This window comes from Pollicipes pollicipes, unplaced genomic scaffold (genome assembly GCF_011947565.3).
Source record: "Pollicipes pollicipes isolate AB1234 unplaced genomic scaffold, Ppol_2.1 Scaffold_3447;HRSCAF=4054_pilon_pilon_pilon, whole genome shotgun sequence".
Lineage (NCBI taxonomy): Eukaryota > Metazoa > Arthropoda > Thecostraca > Pollicipedomorpha > Pollicipedidae > Pollicipes > Pollicipes pollicipes.
In genome coordinates, this window is record NW_023596297.1 from 18,845,729 (window position 1) to 18,873,598 (window position 27,870).

Sequence of the window (27,870 nt, forward strand, 5' to 3'; positions counted from 1 at the left end):
GAACGGGCCTCCAACGTCCACGACGAGCAGAGACCTGTTCAGCGTCTGGTAATGGACGCATTGCAAACGTGTGTGCGCCGCATGGTTCACATCCAAGTTCTTTGCCAGAATGCAACGTCGTCTTGGAACATGAGTACCTGCGCATGCTTACCAACACGTCATCTGGTGATAAATACCCATATAGATGGTATTCGTAACAGTAGATGTTAATTTTAAGAAACAGAGCCTAGCAACGCCCAAACGCTACCACTCTGCGGACTCTACCTCGGGCTTGATGAGCTTCATCACCAGCTTCTGCTGCTGCACGTTTCTGGACTCCACCGACAGCTGAACGATGACCTTGTCAAACGTCTTCAGGGTCACACCTCCCGCCGCCTGGGAGGGCACCTGCATAACGCCCAGACCATTCATTCAGGCTATCTTCGACCTCACACAAGATGGGTGGACGCAAAAGTGCTCCACTAACAAAGGAGGGCGATTTCCGCCCGTAGTGACACTGTGGCCTGTTACGACCACCATCTATTGATACCTTATTTGTTTGAGAAACTACCAGCAAAAATACTGCGGTAACAAACGAGGCAACATTGTAAAATACGTCAGCGCGATATACAAAACTATCCTATCGAAAACGTGACGAAGTACAACGGAGAACAGAGCCATTTAACACGCTCACCATTTAGCTGCTCTGCCACCCTACTCCACACCGCTGCTGCTCGGGCCCATTTCCCGTAGGCGGTGGCGACAAAGGAGCGCGCGTCACACCTCCCATATCGCATGCCCACCTTATCGTCGTAGACGAACTGCACGCGTGCGTTCTCGCGCTCAGATCCGGGCAGCAAGATGGTGCTCTCCAGACCATACTTGGGCACCAGCACAGACACAGCGTTTTGCTTCACCAGCAGCACGTAGCCCTCCTCCTCGCGCACGCGCTCCTTGAAGAACAGCTGTGGACGGGCGGCGAACGTCGGTGTCGGTGGCGAGGGGCGGGGCGCGACCGCTGAGGCAGCAGCGCCGCCGCTGGCTCTCGCCCAGCAGCCGTCAGCTCGTCCGGACACTCCGCTCCGCTCCCGACCAGCCCCACGCCTGCAGGCCGACAGCCGTCGCATACCCAGTGCGCGGCGCCGGTCCGCGACGAGGCAACAGCGGCTGATACGATCCCCGCGCCGAGGCGGCCACCCACGGCCTCGCTGGCTATTGGTGCCCGTCCGACACCGGCCTGGTCGAGGTGCCTACAAACAGGCAATGCACCCAAAACCGACCACACAGACGAGTCGTAGAGACAAACAACACGGCGCACGAACGCCGAACGCCGAACGAATATCCAAAGGATGGTCGCTGAGCAAGCCAAGTGGTGGTCTGAACAGGGACGGCCCGGGCAGGCACGCCGACAGCGGCGCGACCGTCCCAGCGCCCGAGCATACCGAGCTGCCGGCGCAGCGCAGCGCGGCCGGGGTCACTCACGTGAGTGTGCAGCCCCACAGAGGCGCGCTGCGAGTACTGGGCCATCCGGTGCCGGTAGTTGATGTGGTTGCAGGTGCTCTGGGTGCGTCGCTTGTCCAGCAGCTCCTTGTAGGTGGAGTCCTGGCCGGTGACCACGGCCAGCAGCCGGTGCACTATGATGTCGGCGTACCTGCAGCCGGACGACGAGGGTCAGCGCGCGGACGCCGGGGTCAGGTCATCTGCAGGTCACAGCGCGATCCCACAGAGAAGACACGACGGGGCCTGGTGCCGACACGACCGGACGAGTCGACCCAGTCACGTTAATGAGATGCATCCAGGCCACAGCGGAAACCCCGAAATGGGTTTCCAGTGGGGGTCCCACTATGATCTAACGGCTTCGAGAGGTGAGCAGGTCACAGTACGGTCAGAGAGGTGAGCAGGTCACAACATGGTCAGGGAGGTGAGCCGGTCACAGCATGATCAGGGAGGTACGCCAGTCACAGTACGGTCAGGGAGGTAAGCCGGCCACAGCATGGTCAGGGAAGTGAGCTGGCCACAGCATGGTCAGGGAGGTAAGCCGGTCACAGCATGGTCAGGGAGGCGAGCTGGCCACAGCATGGTCAGGGAGGTAAGCTAATCACAGCATGGTCAGGGAGGTGAGCCGGTCAGTAGTAGCAATTTTGCACGTTTTAAGGGCGCATTGACTGCGTCGATCATTCAACGCCTGCAACTTTGTTTGATCTTAACTTCAACGCCTTTGTGGACAGCGCGCTATGCACGAGTCATCAAGCCTGAATTAGGCGTATCAGAACTTGTTAAACACCGTCACGGATTATTAGACATGTAAGTGCATTATTTTGAAATCAAGACGCTTCACAAAATCTAAAACAGTGCTCTCATCATAGACCGGTTCCTCCCAATGCAGTAGCGCAGGACAGTCCTCGCCGTGCGTAAGAGCCAAGTGAGCGGGTCGGCGTCGTGCCGTGTCGGGTGATGAGCCCGTCCCGCGCCGCCGTCAGCAGCCGGCCGTACCGTCGGATGGGCGAAGTGAAGTGGGTGTAGATGGGCGCCGCCAGGCCGTAGTGCTGGAACTGATCGCGGCTGATGGTGCCTGTACAGAAGTACACGGCCTGCATCATGCAGCGGGTGGCCATGATACGCAGCATCGTGTTGAAGTACGGGTTGTCGGGCCGCACCGCCAGGTTCAGCGACTCCTGCAGCGCCTTGTTTGAGTCCACGTTAAGCTTGAAGCCCTAGCGAGGCGAGATGGATGTTACGCTGGGGTTGTTTGAAGCACGAGAACACGCTCAGACCCACAGAATGTGAGCAAACCGTGCGCTCTGGCTGCGCAAAGAAAAATGTCCTTACCGAAAGGGACGATGGTGAGAAGGCAGGACTGTGCACATTGCCATCAATACATAAAGCTGACAGCTAACGGTGCATGAGTAGTCTGTGGCGGTTTATTAGGGTACAGGCACAGCTGGAGCTGCCAAGCACCAGTCATTGGTGACCGGCCAGCTGGCTCCCTTTGAATGTGAACAACTCTTCACTCACCTACAACCAGGTGCGCACACAGTCACAATCGCACATCCAAACACGCTCTGGATTTCCATCGCTTTGATGTGAATCAGTCAAGGCAGTGCAATGCAACTTCTGAATTTCCCAGTTTTCCTGGATTTCTCGGTTTTGCCATCCCATCAATCACCAATAGTATTCCGATCGTAATGTCACACACATACGCAAACGCTCATACACACTCACACCCATACATATGCTTAAGCATGCACACAAACAGATGCCAGCAAGAACAGATACACGCATACACGTCCAGAGCAGACAGCACCAGGACACACGAGTCCGCCCCGTCGGCACCGCGCGTGTGCGGCGGTCGTCGGTGTCGCCAGCCCACCTGCAGCTCCGCCGCCTTCACCAGCGGCTGGAAGTTGTTGGGCGGTGGCTGCGGGTGGCGCCGCAGCAGCGCACACTCGGGGAACTCCTCCAGGATCTTCTCCGCCACCGACACGTTGGCCAGCAGCATGAACTCCTCCACCATGGAGTTGGTCTCCAGCAGCTGTTTGGCTTGTACGTCGATCGGGTCGTGCGTCTCTGAGTCGATGTGGAAGCGGATCTCCGGCGAGGCGAGCAGCAGGGCCCTGCCACGGCGGCGAGCGGTTACCGGGGCAGGACTCTGCCGCGGGGTTATCGGGGCAGGGCTCTGTCGCGGCGGAGAGCGGTCACTGAGGCAGGGCTCTGTCGCGGCGGCGGGCGGTTACTGGGGCAGGACTCTGCCGCGACGGCGAGCGGTTACCGGGGCAGGGCTCTGCCGCCGCGGCGAGCGACTACTGGGGCAGAGCTCTGCCGCAACGGCGAGCGATTACCGGGGCAGGGCTCTGTCGCGGCGGAGAGCGGTTACTGAGGCAGGGCTCTGTCGCGGCGGCGGGCGGTTACTGGGGCAGGGCTCTGTCGCGGCGGCGGGCGGTTACTGGGGCAGGGCTCTGCCGCCGCGGTGAGCGGTTACCGGGGCAGGACTCTGCCGCCGCGGCGAGCGGCTACTGGGGCAGAGCCCTGTCGCGGCGGCGAGCGGTTACCGGGGCACGGCTCTGTCGCGGCGGTGAATGGTTACTGGGGCAGGGCCCTGCCGCGGCGGCGGGCGGTTACTGGGGCAGGGCTCTGTCGCGGCGGAGAGCGGTTACCGGGGCACGGCTCTGTCGCGCGGCGGAGAGCGGTTACTGGGGCAGGGCTCTGCCGCGGCGACGAGCGGCTACCGGGGCACGGCTCTGTCGCGGCGATGAATGGTTACCGGGGCAGGGCCCTGCCGCGGCGGCGAGCGGTTACCGGGGCAGGACTCTGCCGCCGCGGCGAGCGGCTACTAGGGCAGAGTCCTGCCGCAGCGGCGGGCGATTACCGGGGCAGGGCTCTGTCGCGGCGGAGAGCGGTCACTGAGGCAGGGCTCTGTCGCGGCGGCGAGCGGTTACTGGGGCAGGACTCTGCCGCGACGGCGAGCGGTTACCGGGGCAGGGCTCTGCCGCCGCGGCGAGCGACTACTGGGGCAGAGCCCTGCCGCAACGGCGAGCGATTACCGGGGCAGGGCTCTGTCGCGGCGGAGAGCGGTTACTGAGGCAGGGCTCTGTCGCGGCGGCGGGCGGTTACTGGGGCAGGGCTCTGCCGCCGCGGTGAGCGGTTACCGGGGCAGGACTCTGCCGCCGCGGCGAGCGGCTACTGGGGCAGAGCCCTGTCGCGGCGGCGAGCGGTTACCGGGGCACGGCTCTGTCGCGGCGGTGAATGGTTACTGGGGCAGGGCCCTGCCGCGGCGGCGGGCGGTTACTGGGGCAGGGCTCTGTCGCGGCGGAGAGCGGTTACCGGGGCACGGCTCTGTCGCGGCGGAGAGCGGTTACTGGGGCAGGGCTCTGCCGCGGCGACGAGCGGCTACCGGGGCACGGCTCTGTCGCGGCGATGAATGGTTACCGGGGCAGGGCCCTGCCGCGGCGGCGAGCGGTTACCGGGGCAGGACTCTGCCGCCGCGGCGAGCGGCTACTAGGGCAGAGTCCTGCCGCAGCGGCGGGCGATTACCGGGGCAGGGCTCTGTCGCGGCGGAGAGCGGTCACTGAGGCAGGGCTCTGTCGCGGCGGCGGGCGGTTACTGGGGCAGGACTCTGCCGCGACGGCGAGCGGTTACCGGGGCAGGGCTCTGCCGCCGCGGCTGAGCGACTACTGGGCAGAGCTCTGCCGCAACGGCGAGCGATTACCGGGGCAGGGCTCTGTCGCGGGAGCGGAGAGCGGTTACTGAGGCAGGGCTCTGTTCGCGGCGGCGGGCGGGTTTACTGGGCAGGGCTCTGTCGCAGGCAGGCGGGCGGTTACTGGGGCAAGGGCTCTGCCGCCGCGGTGAGCGGTTACCGGGGCAGGACTCTTGCCGCCGACGGCGAGCGGCTACTGGGGCAAGCCAGAGCCCTGGTCGCGGCGGGCGCGCCGGTTTTACCGGGCCACGGCTCTGTCGCGGCTTGGTGAATGGCTTACTGGGCAGGGCCCTGCCGCGGCGGCGGCGGGTTACTGGGGCAGGGCTCTGTTCGCGGCGGAGAGCGGTTACCGGGGCACGGCCTCTGTCGCGGCGGAGAGCGGTTACTGGGGCAGGGCTCTGCCGCGGCGACGAGCGGCTACCGGGGCACGGCTCTCTGTCGCGGCGATGAATGGTTACCGGGGCAGGGCCCTGCGCGGCGGCGCGGTTACCGGGGCAGGGCTCTGCGCCGCGGCGAGCGGCTACTAGGGCAGAGTCGCCGCAGCGGCGGCGATTACCGGGGCAGGGCTCTGTCGCGCGGAGAGCGGCATACTGGGGCAGGGTCTCTGCCGCGGCGGCGAGCAGTTACCGGGGCAGGACTCTGCCGCCGCGGCGAGCGGCTACTGGGGCAGAGCCCTGCCGCCGCGGCGAGCGGCTACTGGGGCAGAGCCCTGCCACAGCGGCGAGCGATTACCGGGGCAGGGCTCTGCCGCGGCGGCGAGCGGTTACCAGGGTAGGCGCCCGCCCTCACCGTTCATCACATCCAGGTCCGCAGACACTGGTCAGGAGTTTTCAAAGCAAGCTACAAATAACAAGGTTCGGGTTAGGCGCGAAGAACACGCCAGTAGCTTGAAGGCGTTTTAATATGATCTACGGCCATCTCTCATTGCCATTTGAACTGAACGTGTGCGCGCTGTAGTCCTGACCACTGGCGGCATGCAGTGCACAGCTCGCCTGCCAACTAACACCTACCCGTTCTCCAGCCGGCGCCGCTTCAGCACTTTGGCGAGCGAGTTCAGACCGCGCAGCGACTGGGAGACGGCGTCCTGCTGGCTGGCGTCGTCAATCTTCAGCTGCGCCTCACCGTACGTCAGCGCCGCCCGCGACCTGCCAGCACGACATCATCAGCGGGGCAGCAATGGCTGACCTGCCAGCACGACACCATCAGCACGGCAGCAATGACAGACCTGCCGGCACGACAACGTCAGCAGGACAGCAATGACTGAGACCTGACAGCAAGAGAGGATCAGCGGACCAGCAGAAGCTGGCACCTACCGGCAGGAGAGGATCAGCAGGGCCAGCAGAAGCTGTCACGTACCGACAGGAGAGGATCAGCAGGGCCAGAAGAAGCTGGCCCCTAATGGCAGGGCAGTGTCAGAGGGGGGCAGTCAGTTGGTGGTCAGGATCAGGACCTGAAACTTGCCAGTGGGCCGGCTCAGTGGAGCAGGGCTTACGTCAGCCCACCGGGACGCCGACATCGCCACGCCCAGGTTTAACTATACTTTTGCTGGCATGGCCTGGTGCAATGCTGCAAATGGTACCGATGGTGTAATGGTTAACGCATCTGCGTTAACCATTGCGCGTCTGGGAAACAAGAGGTGCAGGGCTTGGCTAACGCGGTGTCCGTCATTCCTGCCAGAGGAGAGAGACAAGCGACACCATATAGCCTCAGCAGCTAAGTGCGTCGTAAAACCCCAACGACATTGGCGCCACAATGCTGTTAAGCTTTGTACTGCAAACTGCAAGCGTTTTGTGAAACGGGACGTTACCTATCTCAAATCTTCATTTGCGTTCATGTGCAGTTTCGCGTCTGAAAATCAGCAGGATACAGGATACACCTAACCTTTTAGCATAATATTATTACGTATGTGTAGGGCGACGGACCAGCAGCACCAGGGGTTCTGTCAGCGACGACCCACCTGATGATGGACTTGTGGAACTTGGTGTGAACGATCTCGGCATCGGGCGTCACCTCCCAGATGCAGGAGAAGGCGAACCGCTCCTCGCCGCCCCGCAGCGAGCACAGGTTCGAGCTGAGCAAGTCTGAAACGCGGCGCCGGCTCGTCAGGCGGCCCGACCTGCGGACAGCCGACCTCGCCTGCAGCCTCGGACGGCCAAAGCACGCCTGCCCCCCCCCCCCCCCCCCCCCCGCCCGATGTTTCTGCGGTCCCGCTCAAGCGGCCAGTGACTTGTCAAAGGAAAACAGAAACTGTCCTAAACTCTTGGCAGTGATGCTACCATCGGCACCACTGCCACCTACATCAGAAATGCACCCGATAATCATACTACTTTCATTACCAAACCGGGCGCCTAACAGTACTGCGTACCATACTGCGTTCTGTCCTGACCCAACTGTCTACACAACAGGCAGTGCAACCAGTAGTTGAATGGCTCTTCCGTCCAAATAATCCCATTGGTCGAGCGCAGGACAATCGCTCGTTGGCAGCCCACTGATGGGGTGCTGTAGGGCATACCTGGCACCATGTCTATCCGTTTGTCGATGAGGTAGACCGTGGTGCCCCTGTTGGCCGCCTCCTTGTCGATCGCCGTGCCGGGCCGGATAAAGTGCGAAACGTCCGCGATGTGCACACCCACCTGGAGGAGGTGCGCAGACCGGCTGGTCATCACGTGCACACCGAGGAAGTGAGCGTCAGTGGAACCAGCTCGTCACACTCGGGCGCTGGTAACAACAGCTGGCACAGCTGTTCACGGGGTGAAAACTCTACCAACCATTCATTTTTGCTTTTTAATAGTGCTTTTCAGTTCAGGCCATGTAAGCCCGCAAACGGAAATGTTTATCACATAGTGGGAAAGGATGTTTACAACGCTATTTCACAAACATCTCCGCGTCAATGAAAAATGGCCCAAGCGTTTGTCAGACGCATACGACCACAGAAGGCCGCGTAGTATTCAGAACTGCCATTGAAACAAGCAATCATGCACGTTCAGAACTTCGCACAGAAGCGAGGAGACACGGGCGGTGATAGACCTGCTGGCAGAGCCGACATGTGCATTGTTTTCAACTGACACGCTACGCGTCACGCATCGGCCAGAGCTAAAGCTAACCTCGAAGTTTCCACTCTCCAGACGTTTGCAGTGCAGAGCGTCATCAATGTCAGTACAGCCGGGCGGGTCCACCTGACGACGGCAGCGTCCTACGTCACGGCGATAGCCATATTGAGGGCAATGACCCACGTAACCCGCCTTGTGGCAGCTCCTGACCACCGCATGTCCCATCCGAACCACCCCATGGGTGGCCCATCGCATTGGCATACATCGCGCAACACGTACGTCAGAAAAGCATAGAGCACTATTATGACAGAGGTGGGCTGTCGAACTACTTGTTTGGGATAAAACAAAAGCACAAGGAAATCGTCGAACACATCGTCATTAATATTATGCAAGAAAAACACAACCAACAACGGAAAACGGGTCGATCCTAGCCACAAGTCTGATATTTCGTCGCCCCGCCGCGAACAGCGTGACTGACTGCCACGCTTAACGAGAATAGATTGGGATGCCTCGTGAAACATCACAAAACCACAGCGAGAAGATGGGTTGAACAAACACACAAAGGCGCCGCGCGTGAAAACGTGTACATACCGAACAGACATCGACGTGGCGTAAGTCCACCCGGTTCGCGACGTCCTGAAACGAAACAGACACGCAGTCACGAGTACCATCGCATCACCGCTTACGTGACACCGTAGACACCGTCGACACAACGCACAGAAGGTGTCGAGTGTCCAGATCAAAACCGCGGCCAGACGGTTCATCAGGCCGCCGCGAGCACACATGAACCTGTCGGGTGGTCGTCGGCGGCGCTGGCGGCGGCCAGTCCCCCCATAGGGCACGTGGCGTGGAAGCCGGTCAGCTGCCTCACGCCACGCTTCGGCGCGCGCACGCACCGGAGGGCCACGGAATGACGAGCACTCGAGATGGCCGCCGGGGCAGATCCGTTACCAGCTGGAGGTGGTCCACCGCTAGCTGACAGCGTGATGTCTCACTAACGCTCATGGATTCGATGTTGTTTTTTAAGAGGATTATACAATACATGGCGTGATCTGCAGGCCCATGCTGGGTGCTGCCTAGGCCATTCCCTCCTGGGAGCACTTCCGTGTGCAGCAGTAACGATGTATGTACACCGATGGCAGTGTCCGCGGACCACAGTACGTCAAGAAACGAAATCCTCCGTAACATGCTTCAATGTCGTGAACAGCTTAGTTTGAAAAGCGTCCTGGTCTCCACGATGGGAGAGGGGTCGTACGTAATCAGCGTGCCCGACCGCCGAATATCAAAAGAAGAAAGCAACAAACTTAACGTGCTTTTAGAGTCTTCATACATTAGAAAATTTGTGCACAGACGAAATCTCCGTTACGGGAAATGGAAATGCAGAGACAATCTGTGGAACTCTGCACAAGTAAGACCACAATGTCATCGCGACCTTCTCCGTGGCTTTGCCTAACTACACCGTGCTCTTCACTTTTCTAATAAGTTATCAAAATAAAAAACAACCACCTTAAAAGAGGAAGCGGAGAAAAGTTGTCACGTGCCAAACAGGATTCCGTACATCAATTTTACTTATTTTCACCGATTATTGATCAATGCAGGTGATTTAAAGCACTAAACAAATTAAGCGTAAACGTTTTGAGACCAAACGTTACGTAAAGGAGCTTATTGTTAGCTACGTCCTGACCTTCCCAAGGATCAGCCCAGCACTCAAAACAGCTGATCACTAAGGGTCGGCGTGTGGACGGCCATCCCAGAGTCTGACACCGCCGCAGCAGCCGGATGTCTGGCGGTAACCGGTCTAGCTCGGCCAGTTGGTGGGACCGGGTGTTCAGGCGACGCGGCCCGGCCCCTGCGGAGACCAGGTCGACGCGGCAGACGCGACAGCCGCGGCGCGCCGGCGCCGCGCCCGCCGTCCGCCAGCGGCCGCTGCAGAGCGCGCAGAGTCCGGCCACGCCCAGCCGTCGGCCGGTGGTGGAGCAGCACACGTCCGAGGATGACCAGCCTGGGGCACACTCGGTGGCGGCGGAGGCGACCGTGCCGGGACACGGGGGTCCGATTCTGATCCCGACTCTGGTGGTGAGTGGATGCGAGCCGGCAGGCGTCGAGGAGGCGAACGAGGAGGAATCGGACGGAGAGGTGGCCGCGGTGACGGCGGTCAGCAGTGACCACGACGGGTTTGAGAGGGCCAACAAGGTGATCTTGCGCACGGACTCGGTTACAGAAGCGCCGGCGGCAGATAGCCGCAGCGAACAGATTGAGGTTAGTCAAAGCATGGTACAGAATGCCCGCGACGCCATGGACCCGGACAAAATGAGAGCACAAATGAACGAATGTCACAGTGCCCTACACGCCGTGACGGAATTTGCCCTAGAGAAGACAGAGCAAAAGAAAATCAGCGACATAACGGCGGAAGCACAAAGGCTGATGGACTTGTGGAGAAAGGCCTTGGACAATACAGATGTGCTGTCACAAATCATTAAGCAAAGCACGGACGCAGCCAAGTGAGTTCGAGTACAGGCAGTTCCAAACGCGCGAGTCCCCTCCACATAATTTGGTCATATAGTTAGCATGCAGTAATTCGCTGTCTTTTCCAGGGCAAAGCCATGACGTTGCAGCATACTAGGGCCTAGCAGAAGTAACAAAATCGCGTGGGATTATGCGATGGAGTGAGTTAGCTAAACGTCAACTAAAAAATATATTGGCTTCATTTTGGGCGCACTGCTTCGATCAGTGCGCCGAGGATTGTGAAAATGTACCACTCCCAGCAGAGTCGACGCTCACTGCGCCTCTGTTTCAAAGACGTGCCCCCTTTCGACAGTCAGTCGTCTAGCCGGTTGTCCGAGGAAGTCCAGGAGCTGGAGCACTTGTACGGAGAGCTGGCCGAAGCTCTGGCCAATCTCCGCAGAACCACCGACAACCACAAGGCCGTGAAGAAAGACATCAAGACTATGAAAAAAGTGGTCAGCAACGCATACACGAAAGGTAATATACTGTGAAATTAACTACGGAGGGGGGGGGGGCAATTAATAACGCCTTAATATTTAATCGATACAAATAATATCTAATTGATAATTAATACTGTCTCTCTGCACAACTGATCGGCGTCGTGTTGACTAAGCATTTGCCAGTAGAATTTAGCCCGTTAATTTAAAGATTGGAAGGCGTCTATGGATAGAATCGGGATGAAGACAGGAACCTCCGTCAGTGTGGTTTCTCTCTTCAAACCACATCAAAATAGTCACAAGGTGGCCCGAGTGCCGATATCTGACAAAATTGAAAGCCGCTTTTTGCGTGGAGCGCCCTACCAAAACATGGTGTCATCCACAGAACAAGTCGAAGTCGGGAAGGTGGCTGCCCAGTACGAGAAGGAGGCCTATTCCAAATGGCAGTCTCTCAAAGGCACCAATAACGTGTCTGGATTGGAAGACCTGCAGCAGGAGCTGATGGTCAGTTTGCGGCAGCCCACCAATGAAGCTATCAAAACCCGACATGCCACTCCGTAACCCTGTGAACCTGCGCCTATGTTTCGCCCAGATGGACATTGCACGTGACGCTTAAAGCAAATTCAAGGTTTTGCAATTTGCAGCTCACCGTGTATGATGTCACACAAACAGGTGGTTGATAACAAATCGGGATCCCTTTGGTCCATCTGACATCAGAAGCTATCTTTGCTGAAGTCATTCATGTGGCTATTCCTTTTCCAGCACCATTCTGGGGTCAATACCTAACCGAAACATTCGCTTCACATGAATCTTGCCATGTCCCGCTTTGCGTCCCTCTTTTGTTTAACATTTCGGACATCCACAGGTAACTGGACCGATACACATTAGGTCAGCATTATCGACGCCGCACTTCTTCCCGACAGTGCTCCAAGGTTGTGAATGTTCACTCAAAGTGGTGTCATGGACTCCACTGACAGCTTCGGACAAACTGACAATTGACGCCAATCAATTGGTTCATAACGAAGAAGTTTTGGTTCCCGCAGATCCAGTTTATTTCGGTGGTATCTAGTCAGCGAATCTCATGCAAAGGCTGCATAGCATAAGCGGTCGCATGACTGTACGCTTGGAACTCCGCTGTGTAAGTCGACAGGACAATTTCACGCTCCTCGCGCTGCTGAGCATCGCAATCAGCCTCGTAAAACACGTCCAGGGGGTGTCATCAGTAAGCTTGAAAGGAGTTGGGCTTCCCACAGAGAACAATTTTGTAGACTTGCATTGGCAGCTTGTTGATGTAGTCAACTGTTGCACCAGCCTCGATGACGCAAGTCGGAAGCAGGTATGTACTAGCATGTGGACGATGAGGGAGGTAAGAAAACACCAATACATGACCAACGCCCAATGGTGATTGTGAAGAAGGCATGCAACTTACACTACACAGCTGAGTGACAATTAGGAGAGTCAACGTTTCTCTTCCACAGCACCCAGTGGACAGCCTGTCATATCTCTGCCATCAAAATAGATCCAGCAGCTGGCTGTACATTTTAAAGTGTAGAGGTTTATGCTGCCACCACATAACGACGGTAGCCAATATTTGCCCTGACCGCAAGATACCACCACGATGTGGGTAAGGATACACACCATGCCTTATCTTTGGGCAGTTTACTCACGAACCATACACGCACCGCGACCAGTCCGAAAGAGACGCTGCGAACGTAGAGTTTTTATCGCAACCCTAGTCGGCTGCTGTGATGCAACACGGCTTCTGTCGCAGTCGGCCCACGCACATTCAGCAGTCTACCGCAGCCCAGCCCGGTGACGCCCCGGGCCGCGCGCTCTCAGGAGAAGCAGCGCGCGCTCTCGGGCCTGGACTCTCTGGTGCGCCGCCGGCTGCAGCAGAGCCAGCAGGGCCCCGGCGAGGCGGACAGCGCCGACCGGCCGGCCGACACACCCAGCCCCAGGAAGGCCGGCAAAGGTCAGTTACGTACGCACACACGCCCAACTTTGGGCTGAAAAAGATGCCTTGGTCAGGCCTGCTGACGCCCATCACCACAGCGTGAAAACCCAAAGGTTTCGCCGGACATGACGGTTATACGCTCTGTTTTCCCTATTCATACCCCATTCCCGTGATCCGAAAAGAGCCCGTCTTCCGGGGAGCGTGCTGCGGCCGTCAGCCGAGCATAGACTCACGGCCGCGCTGGCGGCAGGCCCGGCAGAGCAGCCGCGTGCACCCTCCGGTCGGATCCCCGCGCGGGGTCAGACTCGGTGGCGATGAAACAACTGATCATAATCACGGCATTACCCCATCCCGTACTCCTCTGTAACTCGACAGCTCTGAAATGGCCAGTTATGGTCCAAAGCGCTCAGCTAGTTACACGCCAGCATTAACTTCCATTAGTGAATGGATGACGTAGTTGTTGTCGTCCTTGTCTGGTGTCTTAGTACGCACACAACGTTTCAGCCTGTTCATCCTCCGGCCTTCGTTAGGTGTTATTAAGTCCTGCGTGGGAGTGTACGGTGTTGGGCATATGTGATAAAACAAAATAAAAAATATATGTGATAAAACTCCGGCAACGCGACCCGTTGGCCGCCACCAGCAGCCTCAGCTGGCCGCACCGTGACGCCGCCGCGGTCCGTTCCAGTGAGTCCGCAGCGTACGCCCGTGTCGCCGGGCCGGCGGGCGGGCGCCGGCCGCACCACAGGCAAGCGCAAGCTCACGGACGAGGCGCGCCAGGAGCGCAAGACCATCAACAACACGCGCAATCTTATGATGATCCGCTACCAGGGCGGGCCGGCCGCGACCGGCGGTGTCGCCATGGTGGGCGCGGCGGCGGCGGGCGCGACGGCAGCGGCGGCCGGCCCGGCGGCGGGCGCGGCGGCGGCGGCGGCGTCGGGCGCGGCGGCGACGGGCGTGGCGAGCCAAGCGGGTGTCATGGCCGGCACGTCCACAGTGCCGGTGCCACCGCCACCGCCACCGCCGCCGGGCCCGCCGCTGCCATACACGCTGCGCGCGGCGGCCGAGGACGAGGACAGCGGCAACGCCGCCGACACGGCCGACGAGACGTCCACCAGCAACGACGAGGAGCTGGGCGGGCTGGAGCCGGACGAGCTGGCGCTGGCGGCCGCCTTTCCGCTCCACTTCGGCGCCGCCATCTTCGACGGCCTGGACCCGACCGAGACGGCCGACGCCATGGCAGAAGTGCTGCACTTTCGCTGAGCGGCCGCACAGCGAGTGGCCAGCCCCGAGCGCACAGCGGACGGCACTGATGGACGCGTGGATGGCGGGTTCACGGAGGCGATGTTCCAGAATACACTATTTTGATCCGACAGTGGTTGGTTTGGTCCAGCGGACAATGCGAGCCGGGGCGAGTCTTCAGGTTCCGTGACGAAAACAATAATTAGCCGGATTAAAATGCGTCAACCAGCATCTAGTGTGTGTACTTACCTAATGCTCATGACCCCAGGCAGCTTTTCCAGCCTGGTGCCGGATGTTACCATTGGCTATTTCGAAGTCTTACATGCAGAGTGGTCTCTGATCCCCCGTCCCTGCAACCAGGCCTTCGGTCTTTATATCGTGCCTACAGCAAGAATCCCTGCCTCTCCGTCGAGCCTGCGCAGTAGTTTTCCAGCTGTGGGCCGTACCTGAGGCGTGATCTCCCAGGGCAGCCGGGGAAGGCAGGCCATCACGCCGTCCGAGAAGTGACTGTGCGGCACGTCATGCTCCAGCAGCAGCACCTCGTTCTCAGCAGATTTGGTGCCGATCTTGCCCAGGTCGCGGCAAAAGTGTCCCTGGCCGCACCGAAACATCACGGTCAAGGTCATACGCTGGTTGGCAGGCAGCAGCAACAGTCCTACTGTGCGCATGACACCATCTGTAGCCAGGGAACTTCTGAGACTGAGCCTCCGCCATCATTGTTACTCGATCGTCATTCAACGGCCTTATCAACCGTCCTACAGCCATGCCACTGACCAGGGGGTAGCGCGAGTTCCTGGGCCAGCTGTCTATCGTGACGACCACCCGCTTGCCGGCCAGCTGCTGGCCCCGCGCCGTCTGGATCAGCACGCGGGGCACGCGCCCGTTGGCCGGCACAAACTGGTGGTGGATCTCCTGCAGCAGACAGTCGGTCATGGTGTCACGGTGTTATGGTGTCGCGGTCACAGTGTCACGGTCGCAGTGTCACGGTGCCAAGGCCCTGAACGGATGCTCCGGCGCGAGATCGTCCAGATTTCGTAGGGCACTCAACCGTCAGTACGTGATGGATACGTGAAAGCCACCAGCATATACGGTACAGAGCTGACGCACACGGGGTAACATGGGCGTGTCTGGCTTTCAAACCAGCTGACCCACTATGGCCACTAAAGGAAACGCACAGCACAAGAATCGAACCAGCGACCTTCCATGGAAAGGGGCATCAGTACCGCGCCCTTCGCTGACGCGAGAGCGAGCGCAGGTGTGCTGCCGACCGACCTCTGGGATGGGGTTGAGCTCGACCATGCCGCAGTACTGGCGCCACTTCCTCTTGATGACGCCCACCACACGGCCAGTGGGCTGCGCCGCCGCCTGGCCCAGGCAACACTCCGGAGGGAAGCCCAGCTCGCACGAGAAATCTGACACAGCGGCCCATGCGGTCAGCTCACGCCACACGGGTGTCAGGGTCGAGGGCATGCGCAATGCGGCTTAGATCCAGAGTTCAGCTTACAAGCTGCTATCTATCCTGGGCACGACATTTGATATATCATAGCGGGCAAGCATAAGCCCTGGCTTCCTATGCCGCATACCACAGCGCGTCGCCGGAGTGGTCAGGCAAGAGCAAGGTGAGGCGCAAATGCGTGCACCCGATCAGATGCCGTCGGTTATGGGCCAAGATGACTAGACTCTGGGTGAGACCAGCTGACACGCAACACGGCAGCGACGCACCACGCCACGTCACGCAGGGGCGCACTACAAAACGTGTAAACACGACCAGACATGGGGACACGACCAGACATGGGGACACAGCCCGACCCGGACAGGTGTCGCGGTCAGGGACGGGTCGTCCTGGCCAGACTCGACACAGGTAGGGCCAGACTCGGCACAGGTAGGGCCAGACTCGACGCAGGTAGGGCCAGACTCGACACAGGTACGGCCAGACTCGACACAGGTAGGGCCAGACTCGGCACAGGTAGGGCCAGACTCGGCACAGGTAGGGCCAGACTCGGCACAGGTAGGGCCAGACTCGGCACAGGTAGGGCCAGACTCAACACAGGCAGGGCCAGACTCGGCACAGGTAGGGCCAGACTCGACACAGATAAGCCAGACTCAACACAGGCAGGGCCAGACTCGACGCAAGTAGGGCCAGACTCGGCACAGGTAGGGCCAGACTCGACACAGATAAGCCAGACTCAACACAGGCAGGGCCAGACTTGACGCAGGTATGACCAGACTCGACACAGGCAGGGTCAGACACGACACAAGCAGGGCCAAGCTCGACACAGGCCCGCCAGACTCAACACAGGCAGGGCCAGACTAGACATAGGCAAGGTCAGTCTACACGCTGCCACATGCGGGTGGCCCGGATCAGGACAGCTGGAAGCCACACCCACCATTGTCGAAGCCGACGTCCTCGATGGCCAGGTTGGATGGCACTGACCAGCGCTCGCGCGGGAACAGCTCCACGGCCACGATGTCGTCCTGCACAGCTCGGTTCAGGTTGTAGCGGCCCTGGATCAGTACCTGACGGCGTCGGCGCAGGCTCAGACCGGCGCCGCGCCTCTGGAGAGGGGGAGGGGGAGCGGGGCACCGCCAAGCCGCGAGCACGCTGTTCCAACCAGCCGGGAGAGCGTCACATGACGCGCGATGAACCATCTCAACGGCAATGACGTCGGCTCTCGGTACTGCTGCGTGGTGGGGAAGACATTGTGCCCCATACGCATCGGTGAGGAGTGTCCGATCGTCGAGTCGTGGGCAGTCCCTCTCGAAATCCCCCGGCTGTCAGACCCCACCTCTCCAGCGCACTCACCGGCTGCTCGAGGCCCTCCACCATGACGGTGCCCTCCAGGTAGTTGTCGTCGCGCGCGAAGAACTTGCCCTGCCGGTACGTGCCGCTCTTGATGCCGGCCTGCAGCAGCGCCAGGCCGAGGTGTTCCGGGTAGCAGACGGCGCCGTCGCCGGGCACGCCGAGCTCCAGCGAAGCCAGCTGATCGGCCAGCTCCGGGTGGTCCGGCATGGACCACACGTACGCGGAGACTGGCGGCGGCGTCAGCGCACTGTCACGGGTGTCGCGGCACATCAGGCTGGTCAGGCATGGACCACACGTACGCGGACACTGACGGCGGCGCCGGCGTCAGCGCGCCGTCACGGGCGTCACGGCACATCAGGCTGAAGGCCGTCACGCATCCCTCGACCACGGCACTTTACAGGCCACGGCTCTATGAACCGTGAAAGGGGGGGGGGGACACCCTGGATGGCCACAGTGTAAGGTCTATTGAAGGCCCTTCTCCTCCGCCGCTCTGCTACTCGCTCAGAGCGGAGATCTCCGTCCTAACTGAGGGATGCCCAGCCCCTGGGTGTAGGGGCCATTAGTGACAACATAGACGAGTAGGTGCAGGCATGCAACAAGTAGCTTTAAACATTTGACCCTATGAACACGAAGTGTACTATCATGACACATTAATATAAAGAAAGGAATTGATGCCACTTATTGAAGCAAGTGGGAGCCACCCAACTGTCACCATCGCAGCCCCACCCCGCCCCTGAGCGCCAGCCCCACGGTACCAGCCGCCAGAGCACGCCCACCGCGGCGCTGCTGCACGGAGCGCTCTCCGCCCACGCCGTCCCGCCGGTCACCTCTCATGGAGGGCAAGTCCTCCTTCCTGGCGCGTCGCAGGTTCTCCCGGTCGTCGGTGAGCAGCAGGGTCTTGACGCCGGTCGCGTGCTCGTTGTACCAGAGCGCCGCCCGCCGGATCAGGCGGTCGCTGTAGTCGTTGGACGTCTCGCCGGGCACGCGCTCCACGTACGTGTCCCTGTCGAGCGCGCGACGCTCACCAGAGGTCAGGGGAGGGGTGGGGTGGTGTGGGGGCAGGAGAAGTGGGGGACTGAAGTGAGCCAATGTCAGGAGCCATCACCTCAGGCGGAGCTAAGCGAGGTGAACAAAAGTGACTTCACGGGGGAGATATGGTGAAGAGAGAGATGACAAGTAAGATAAAGCGACGAGGGATACGGTGATGTGGGATGTCGGTAGTGTAGTGGCTATCGCGCCTGCGTTAACCGCTTCCGGGATACCAGAGGCGCGGGGTTTGATCACCCGCTGTGCTCGCCCTTCCTGCCAGCGTGGAAAGGTGACGCCATATAGCCTCAGCAGCTAAATGCTTTGCAGAGCCCCAATGGCAATATGATGCTGATGTGACCGCTGATGTGAGCTCAAGTAGCGAGGTAAGTTAAGGGACATGGTAGGATATGAACCCCTGGAAACGAGGAAAAGGACCTTTAAAAAGTCGCACGCTCATCTTTGACTATGTGTGCTGGCTCTGTCTGCATGGGCATGACTTCAAGGCAGTGAGTAAACCTATTTCGGTCAGCTCTGTGCTGGTCAGATGCGCAACACCGAATATCTTCCCCACCGTGCTGCATGGCAATTTTCTCCCAAGGTGTTGGTTGATTTGTGTAGATGTAATTATTGATTCAGAGCAGCTTTTCGTTTCCTAGCAGTTGCACACATCATTACGCACATCATTCACACCATCATTGCATTATTCATCAGTAGAGCATCATTATACGCCATCAACCATTGAGAGCTCCAGTTGCAAAGCTGGGCTATTCGCAATCCGACACTCACGTCGTCTGACTCAAAGAACAAGTTCGTAGATCCAATCTGCATGAAAGCTACAGCCGTATCTCATGCGCTTATAAAATGGCTCCCTGCTTACCCAGATGTCAGCGTTATTACCCAAATGGAGAAGTACTTAGTGATTTGCTGACAACATACTTGTGGTGTTCATTAATAAACACGTAGCAGTGTTTGTTGGTGGAAGACATGAGGTCAGTCAGCTTCTTGTAGAGCGGAGGACTCCGCTTCCGCGCCTCATCCAGCACTGTCTTCAGCAAGATGACATTCTTGATGGCGTCGCTGGACAGAATCTCCAGCTGGAGACGGGCCAATCATCAGTCAGTTCAGACATTGTCACAAATATGGGATACCTACAAAGAGGTCCCTAAAAGACAGCATCGCTCAGCTGACATACGTTTAACACTGCATATGAGCTGTAATTATGCCTCCGAGCCGCAGTTTTCTAAGATTGTGAAAGGCTACATTCATTTAGCCTGAATATGTTCACAGTACCCAGTGCAGCTCCATGGTCGGCTGGTACCCGATAATACTAAGCAATACGTCCAGCTAGCAATAATGAGACGTTTATTCCACAGACGGCGGCAATTAAAAAAGAACGCACTTTCACACGTGGTAGCTTGCAGGCGTTTGATTGAGCCAGCATCACACCACCGTAACGCCGGGTCAGCTCTGGCCGGCGGCACCGCGGGGCCGACACCACCCGGGTACCGGCGAGGCGCGTGCGGCGCCGGGCACCTCGGCAGCAGCACCTGGTGCAGGATGACGTTCGTGTCTGGCAGCAGCAGGTGCGGCTCTGGCACGGCCGAGCTGACCGAGGGCGCCGCCCGCTCCAGCGGCGCCTCGTGCGCCGGCTGCCGGCAGTCCTCGCAGCCCTGCACGCCGCACCACAGGTCGTCCCGCAGGTAGTGCTCGCGCACAATCTGAGGAGGGACGCGTATTGGCATAGGTCAGGTGCTGTGCCCGGCCACCGTCTGCCTCTGCTCGACCCTGTCACAGTGCTGGAACATGCACCGCTTCTGAACCATTAAAATACAGAAAAACGACTGCTCGACCACATTCGGCGCGTGCTCCCGGCCGAGGTCGGAGCCGCAGCCGGTTCGGAGCAAGCATAAAAACACGGAAGACTTGCTTCAATCAACCCTCCCAACCAGTCATGGTCTTGAGTCAATCGATCAATTCATTGACATGCTGAGAGGCAGTACATAACCAACAGGCAAACTGGTGTTCGTAGCCGTGGAAAGTTTGCTTTCCATTGTGCCGATAGGCGCCATGCCTCAGCATCCTGAGTGTAGCCTCCTTCCGGGGCTCCTTCCCAGAGTGGAGCTCCTTTCCGGAGCTTCCTCGATAACTGATCGACAATTTTTGCATGTGTGAAACAGAAAATAAACCTTCGGTGAAAAAGGAGCTGTTATGAATGCGAATTGTAAACGTGTGGCTGACATTTTTGTTGATGTTATCAATATTGCACATACGCGCAGTCTGATCGAGAGCTTGCAAGCGCCTTAGAAAGAACTCAGGCAAACCATCTCCGTACTTTAGCGCGGTAACCCGTACTTAAGAAAGCTAGTTCCATGCTTAAGCAAGTCAACCCCGTACTTAAACAAGCCAACCCCGTATTTAAGCTAGCTAGATCCGTACTTCAGCAATCCAGCCCCGTACTTAAGCAGGTCAGCCCCTACTTAAGTAAGCCAGCCCTCTACTTAACCAAGTCATCCCCCTACTTAAACAAGTCAGCCCCGTTATTAAGCCAGGCCAGCCTCGCACTTAAGAAATCCCCGTACTTAAGCGGGTTAGCCCGTAATTGAGCAAGCCAGCTCCATACTTGAGCAGGCCAGTCACGTACTTAAATAAATCAGCCCCGTACGTAAGCAAGCCAACACCGAACTTGAGCAAGGCAGCCCCGTAATTAAGGAAGCCAGCCCGTGCTTTAGCAAATCGGCCCGATACGTAAGCAAGGCGGTCTCGTAATTCAGCACGTCAGCTCCATATATAAGCAAGTCAGACACATACTTAGGCAAGCCAGCCCGATAATTAAGCAATCCATTCCCGTACTGAGGCAAGTCGGCCACATATTTCGACAAGCCAACCCCGCACTGAGTCCACCTATGAGCTGAGCGTTGGAAACAAGCTGCCTTTCCTGGATACTGTTGTCAATGATGACCGGGGAACTTGGTGACCCCTGTCCACCGTAAAGGACATGTAACCGGGGACATGGCTGGACGCATTTCAACATGTTGCTCCACAACTTAATGGTCTCTTACAGTACAAAACAAGCGTAACATGTGTCATTTTACAGAAGCTGTGCGCAATCGTCCTTCTTGCAACCAACTAAAAGCAGAGGTTTCTCGACTTACACAATTTTGGAAAGACCGTTTCCCAAGAGGTCGATGACGAAACCAAAGATCGCAAGGTGCAAACGAGGAGAGGCAACCGAAAGATCAAGCAGAAAACATATCCAGCTATTTTGCAGACCACGCACCAAGCCGAAAAAACACCGTGCAATTTTGCACACCGCACACCAAGCCGAAAAAACATCGTGCGATTTTGCAAAATCTGCATCTTGATGTACAATAAATCGTGGCAGAAAAGCAGCATGCATCCACCCGGCAGAAAAATTTCAGCAACAACACACTGCAACTCCAGCAAAGCCAACAACCGTCTGACCAAAAACAACGTCGTGACCGAAAATGACTGAATGTGCTTGAACTTGAACTTGAACTTGAACGAGCTTGAAACGCATGGATACAGTTTATCAGTCACTGCCTGAACGCGTGCAGGGCACTGCACATCCCCGAATCCCCAAGTCCATTGCATGATCTATACGTGACGCCCGCTGAGTCTTCCCATCGTCAAACTCGTACTACTTCGGGCAGCGTCGGCTCTCGCTACATCCACCGCGCGCCCGACCAACCGCCAGCCAGCGGTAGTTTCCGCACCGCTTCGCCGCCGCGTGGAACCGGCAGTCCGCGGCGCCGTCCGCGCCCTCCCTCGCCGTGCGTTCTTGATTGTCTTTTAATCGCGGACTTGTCGACTGAAATCGCTTCTACCTGCGTGTGTGCGTGTATCGCTCTGTGTATTGTGTGTTTCTCTCACACGACTAAACCCATCACTAACACACGTGAATGCCCTTTAAGCAAAAATACAATAAAATACCACGCAGTGCCGGTAGTTTGTCCGTCCCGGTGGCTCAGTTGGTTAGAGCGCCTGCCTTCCGATCCACCCACCCGTGGCAGTGTGGGTTCGAGTCGCTTTAGGGCGCTCGCTATTTGCCCTTGACATGTATGGCCTGCGGCCGGTGGCAGCGGTCGCGCTTAAGGTCAGTTGACGTCAGAGGGCAGGACGGACCGTGCCGAGCATTGCGGTACGTTAAGCTTTCGCCACTAAATTCTGTCGTCGCCTGGAGTTACGCGATCGGATGGTGGGGATCAGGGCTCACACAACAAGCACTGCTCAGCGTGAGCACTGATCCAAGAAATCCATCCATTCAAAGGGTTCGGATCAAATTTATAAAAAAGTGCAGAGGCGCATCCCTGGAAAAATACAACAAAATGCCACCAGACATCACTGACACAAAGACACTTTACAGACGTCATCATTAAATTGCTGTGATGCCATTGTTGCTATTTGGGCTTAAGGGCGCGTCGACAGCCGCGGTCATTTTGTGTCCAAACTATGGCTGTGCAGAACCATGTCTTATATCATATACGGTGGCTGTTGTAGGTTTCCGAAGCGTGCCCAAAAAACACAAGTTGCAATATGACCGGCCGCAGCACGCAGAGTGCAACGCAAGTACGCTCGGGTGCTTTCTGCCAGGGTCATGCGGGGTCGGTAGATGCTGTAAAGGTGATAAATGGTCGTGAAGTCAATGTCGTTAAGAAATGCAAGAACTGCTCTCACGTTGATAGTGCGATTCTCGCCTATGAGTGAGCGCAAGGACGATCTATGTTGCATATGACGACCAAAGTGGCGATAGCGCTCCGTGGCAACGTGCGGGCACTGCACGAGGACGTGAGCTAAGGACAGTGCGTCATTACAGCGAGGACGTGCTATTCTCCCTCAGCCGCGTCACGTGACCACAAAGTCACGTGGTCTGTGATGTCACGCACCGGCTGGCGATGTTGCCAATATTTTATGTCAGCCATTCAGCATGAACAGAAAGCGCTACCAGACCAAAAGTCATGCTGACAAAGAGGCGGGAGTTCCACTTGACAGCTCTTCCGTGTGCGAGTACATTGGGTGGAGTGTGGTGGGGGGGGGGGGGGGGGGGACTTGTCTCTTATTCTCGGGGGAAATGCGATGTAGGATCGATAAAGAGAGAATTGGGCCACCAGGAGCAACCATGAAAAGGTGGAGACAATAATTGGTGTGGTGTGTGGTTGCATTCCCCAGTAAATCAAAACCGTTATAGTAATCGGAAAAAAGATGGAGAACAGGAACGCAACGCCTTGCGTCTCCAACATGGGCTTTGTCAGTACAAATGGGAGTTTACTGAAGGGATGGGCTTCATGCCGGCACAAGTAACTGTGAAGGATCAATGGACCTTTTACACAAAAAGCACTTAGTGAACACTTAAAATGAGAAATGAGGAACTTTAAATGAGGTTGGAATGGGAAGCACTCAACCTACATATGGGAAAGATGGTGGTAATACTGGAGTACGATCCACACTTCCAAACACCACTTTGTATGCAGTGCGTTATGGTCGGCGGTAAGCCGGTGTGTGGTCTGAAGTAGTTAAAAGGTAAAGGGGAAAAGGAAGGTCGTCTGAAGTAGTTAAAAGGTACAGGGGAAAAGGAAGGTTGTCTGAAGCAATTAAAAGGTAAAGAGGAAAAGGAAGGTTAAGTCAAAAACATTTCTGTCAGCCCACACATCCAACGCTCCGTCAGCACGCATGACGGAACGCATTTGACAACTGTGCTGACGACAGATCGAACGGGCCTTCATATTAGTATATGCCAAGAAGGGTTCGGAACTGGGCATGGAAAGACGACGGCACCTACCTTGAGGACATTGCCACGTCTGTTCTTCTTCAGGAATGTCTTGTGCTTCAACATGTTGCTCCACAACTCTTCCCGTAAACCTCACTGCAACGGAAATAATGAGGTACATACTGATTCATCGAAATCGTTCTAATGGGATAACATCACAAAATTAAGGTTACTAACGCGACAGAATGTGAGTGAATGCAAATGTGGTGTGCGCCTGCTTCAGAACGTGTAAGCTAAAATGCCCAGCTAGGGTAGCATCTAAAATATTATGCACGATGTGGCACACGCGCATACCCCGCACCATGGCTGGCATGCGCACTGAATCGCAACAGCTGACGTCCTTGCCCTGGCACATGCTCGGTAGAGCAAAACAATCAGACAAAAACTGTACCGTCCGCTCGCCGGTGGCCCCTCTCATAACCCAGCGTACTCAGGGAAAATACGCCCGATTCATCATTCAGGTGTTTATAAGGCTGGGCGTACTCTTCTATGAGAAAGGGCGGGATGGATGGTTGGAGATTCCATTTGCGCAAGTGCACTCGAGAAAAGCCCCACACCTTTGTGCTGTCAGACAGTGAAAGTTTCAAGACGGTACGCGTACGGATATGTACAGCGCATGCGCAAATGTTCTTTCGGTGCCAAGGAAAAAGACAACATGCCACGCTCGCAACCGTGGCAACTGTTGTTGGCAGCAGAACATCGGAAGTGGAAAACACGGCGTACGGTTGGTGTGCAAACCAGGCCAAGGTCTCCGGAAGGTCATGCGTGAGCGAGTGTTCGTCTCTGCCGGCAAAGCGCAGTTGGCAGCAGGGCTGAGCACTCGCCGCTCTACCTCCTGCGAGTGTGGGCTGTCGGCCGGCGCTCAAACCGGACCCTGAGCTCTCGTCTACACCTGCTTAGAGATGGAGGCCGCGGCGTCGCTCGGGGACCAGATGCGCTCGGCAGCGCTGGACCTGCTGTACATCCGCAACGTGACGGCCACGTGTCGACAGCACGTGCATCAGGTGCCCGACTACACGCGCCAGGCGGTGCCAGCCTTCCTGCTGCTGGCGCTGCTCGAGTTCGTGCTCCTGCAGACGCGACACAGGGGACGCGCCGCGTTCGCTGACCACACGGTGTCGCTGGCCAGCGGGATGGTGCACCTGGTGGTGTCGGCCGGCTGCGGCTTCCTGCCAGTGTGGGCGTACGCGACCATCTGGCAGCGCTGGCGACTGTTCGAGCTACCCTGGGACTCGGTCGGCGTCTGGTGGCTGACGCTCGTCGGCGTCGACTTCTGCTTCTACTGGCAGCACCGCGCCCTGCACGAGGTCAACTGCTTGTGGGCCATGCACCAGGCGCACCACAGCTCCGAGTACTTCAACCTGTCGGCGGCGCAGCGGCAGCCAGTGCTGCAGACGTTCGTCACGGGCGTGTTCTACCTGCCGCTGGCGGTCCTCGGCGTTCCGCCGGCCATGTGGCTGTCGCACCGTGCCTTCAACTTCATCTACCAGTTCTGGATCCACACGGAGCTGGTAGGCTCGCTGGGTCCGCTGGAGCTCGTCTTCAACACGGCCTCGCACCACCGCGTCCACCACGCCTCCAACCCGCGCTATCTGGACCGCAACTACGGTGGCTTCCTCATCGTTTGGGACCGGCTGTTCGGCACCTTTTGTGCCGAGGCCGAGCCACCCACCTACGGGCTCGTGCACAACGTCGACTCCTTCGACCTCTGGACGGTGCAGCTGGGCGCGTTCGCGCGCGTGGCGGCGGCGGCGCGGCGCGAGGTGGACTGGGCGGACGCGGCGCGCCGCATGCTGTGCGGTCCCGGCTGGCAACCGGGTGGACCGCGGCTCGGCGACCCGGCCGCCGTGCCGCCACCCGACCCGCGCCGCGTCAAGTACTCCGTGCCGGCGCGAGCGGCACTCCAGCTGTACGTGGCAGCGCACGGCACGCTGCTGGGCGTGGCGCTGCTGGCCGGCCTGCGGCTGGCGACGCCGCCCACCGCCGCCCTGCTCATCGCCTCGGCCACGGCGTTCGCAGGCGCTGGTGAACGGCAGTCGGTATGGCCAGCCGCTCGAGGCCGCCCGCTGTCTGAGCGTGCTCCTCTGGCTGGCGGTGCGACCACTGGCTTCCGTCTGGCTCACTACCACCGGCATTGTTTTGTTTGGTGGGTCAGCAGTTCTGTGGCTTCGCATGCCCCCATGGTGTTTGGTACATGGATGGACTGGGGTCAGTCCCAAGGAAAAGGGCAAGTGTGGGCACTGAAGCTAAGTCTCAGAGAGTGCAGGGGATGCTTTCAAAGCCCATCCAGACATTGCCAAACAACAGAGTTTATAATCACTTTTCTGAATCAGATAGCAAACACCCTTGCAACATACAAAACAGGGTGTACATGGAAAATGTATTGTAACAATGTTGGATGGTTTGGTATATTACAGTTACTTTTGAGTAACAATACAAAATATGTGTCATGAAAGACCTTAATACTTTGTTTGCTGTATTTGGGCTGACAGGATGACATGGAACAGTAGGCAGACCCATAGAAATGACATAGTAAGCAAGCACACACATTTTCAGATAGGTGTGTTCTGCCTTTGTGTTCTGTGTTTGTGTTCTGCCTCTTACCAGTGGACATGGTTCTTCATGGGGATGTTGACTAGTTACCTTTGACACTGGGCAGAATTGAAACCATACACAATATATTTTTGTCATCTGTGCTCTGGCTTACAGACTTGGTCATTGTCACACCAATCTGACTGTAGCAATCACTCAATGAAATCACACAATGAAAGGTTATCACTAATGAATCATCTCACTGACAACAAAAAATGTTCTAATTTTGAATGTCTGCCTTTCCACTAGTTTGTCCTGTATTTCTCAATGGGTCCATGGATCTATCACATGATCTGCCATAGCATAACATTCAACCAGATGCCTGGGCAGGAGGAATGGGAGTGTTCTAAGTTGGGGGGGGGGGATGGTGCACTCAAATGTTTATTTCTTTGCAGTCAAGATGTATCCACTCGTCAGACCAACACTCAATTTTCAGGATATGGAACCACCACACCTTGTCCCCCAGTACCTGTGCCACTGTGCTTAGAGTACTTTTCTCATGTGATGCTTGAAATAACAACGTATTTTGTCGGAACCCCCAAGGTCATCTGATTCGCATGCTGATTAGAAACCTCATCGCTACGTTAATAAGCCATGTACACTTAGTTTGATCAAGTCTACAGAACAAGCCAACGGCACGTGCTCCTATTGAATACATCCCTGCAAGTTGGGCGGGTGAAATACCTTAATGTCGCAAATCAGACGACCACCCATGCGTAGTCGTCGTCAACCCACAATTCTGCACGCCGATGCATCAAAACGACGATGGTGCGTACGAAATGTATCGACAGCGGCAGAACACACGCTGGCTATTTGCAGCCATATTTGGTAAGCTATAGGGAGAATGAAGGTAAAGGGTGAAATTGCAGCTTTTCCCTGCGCACGATTTCTAAAATCTGAGATCTTAGGCTCATTTTTTTTAAATTACTTATTTGAAGGTTAAGAATATTTCAAAAGTCCATTATTTAAGGCTCATTTAAAGCGTTTGTGTTTAAAAATTTGTTCTTGATATTTTGTATCTACTACCAGGCTAACAAAGTACCCGATTTGGTACCCACCACAACTCTAGGCAGAATTGACGCAGGTGTGCGCGCCACGCGCATGGTGCCTTTACACCATTGCCTCGTGCATGCCACCTATCCGGAGCAACCACCTATCTCAATAACGTCCATTGGTGGGTGGGTGGCGTCACTGGTGCGGGGTTGCGATCGTTCGTATTGAAAACGAAAGGAGTACTTTTGTGACCGAAGGCTCGAAGTTGGCAAGACAAAAGCAGGAGCGTGGGAAGATTTTTGGACTCGAC

The 27,870-nt window shown here is 57.3% G+C and overlaps 2 protein-coding genes across 2 annotated transcripts; one reads left to right on the forward strand and one right to left on the reverse strand.

The window, feature by feature from the left end:
- Window positions 1-264: 264 nt before the first annotated feature.
- Dis3 (exosome complex exonuclease RRP44-like protein Dis3) lies at window positions 265-27,293 on the reverse strand (the record flags this gene model as incomplete). The annotated part of the gene is given in 20 exon segments (XM_037214743.1): window positions 265-387; window positions 783-944; window positions 1,462-1,630; window positions 2,473-2,693; window positions 3,350-3,593; window positions 6,184-6,318; window positions 7,131-7,254; window positions 7,686-7,806; window positions 8,278-8,349; window positions 8,815-8,859; window positions 14,805-14,951; window positions 15,133-15,270; window positions 15,631-15,770; window positions 16,746-16,875; window positions 17,162-17,388; window positions 17,989-18,164; window positions 19,127-19,284; window positions 19,738-19,908; window positions 23,988-24,071; window positions 27,252-27,293. Coding segments are annotated over 19 exon segments (2,757 nt in total), but the record flags the coding sequence as incomplete, so codon positions are not given.
- Window positions 24,808-26,004, forward strand: LOC119092237 (alkylglycerol monooxygenase). The gene is made up of 3 exons (XM_037215209.1): window positions 24,808-25,726; window positions 25,853-25,923; window positions 25,995-26,004. Exons 1-3 carry the CDS (start codon window positions 24,878-24,880, stop codon window positions 26,002-26,004), a joined length of 930 nt encoding a protein of 309 aa, XP_037071104.1. The 5' UTR covers window positions 24,808-24,877.
- Window positions 27,294-27,870: the final 577 nt, after the last annotated feature.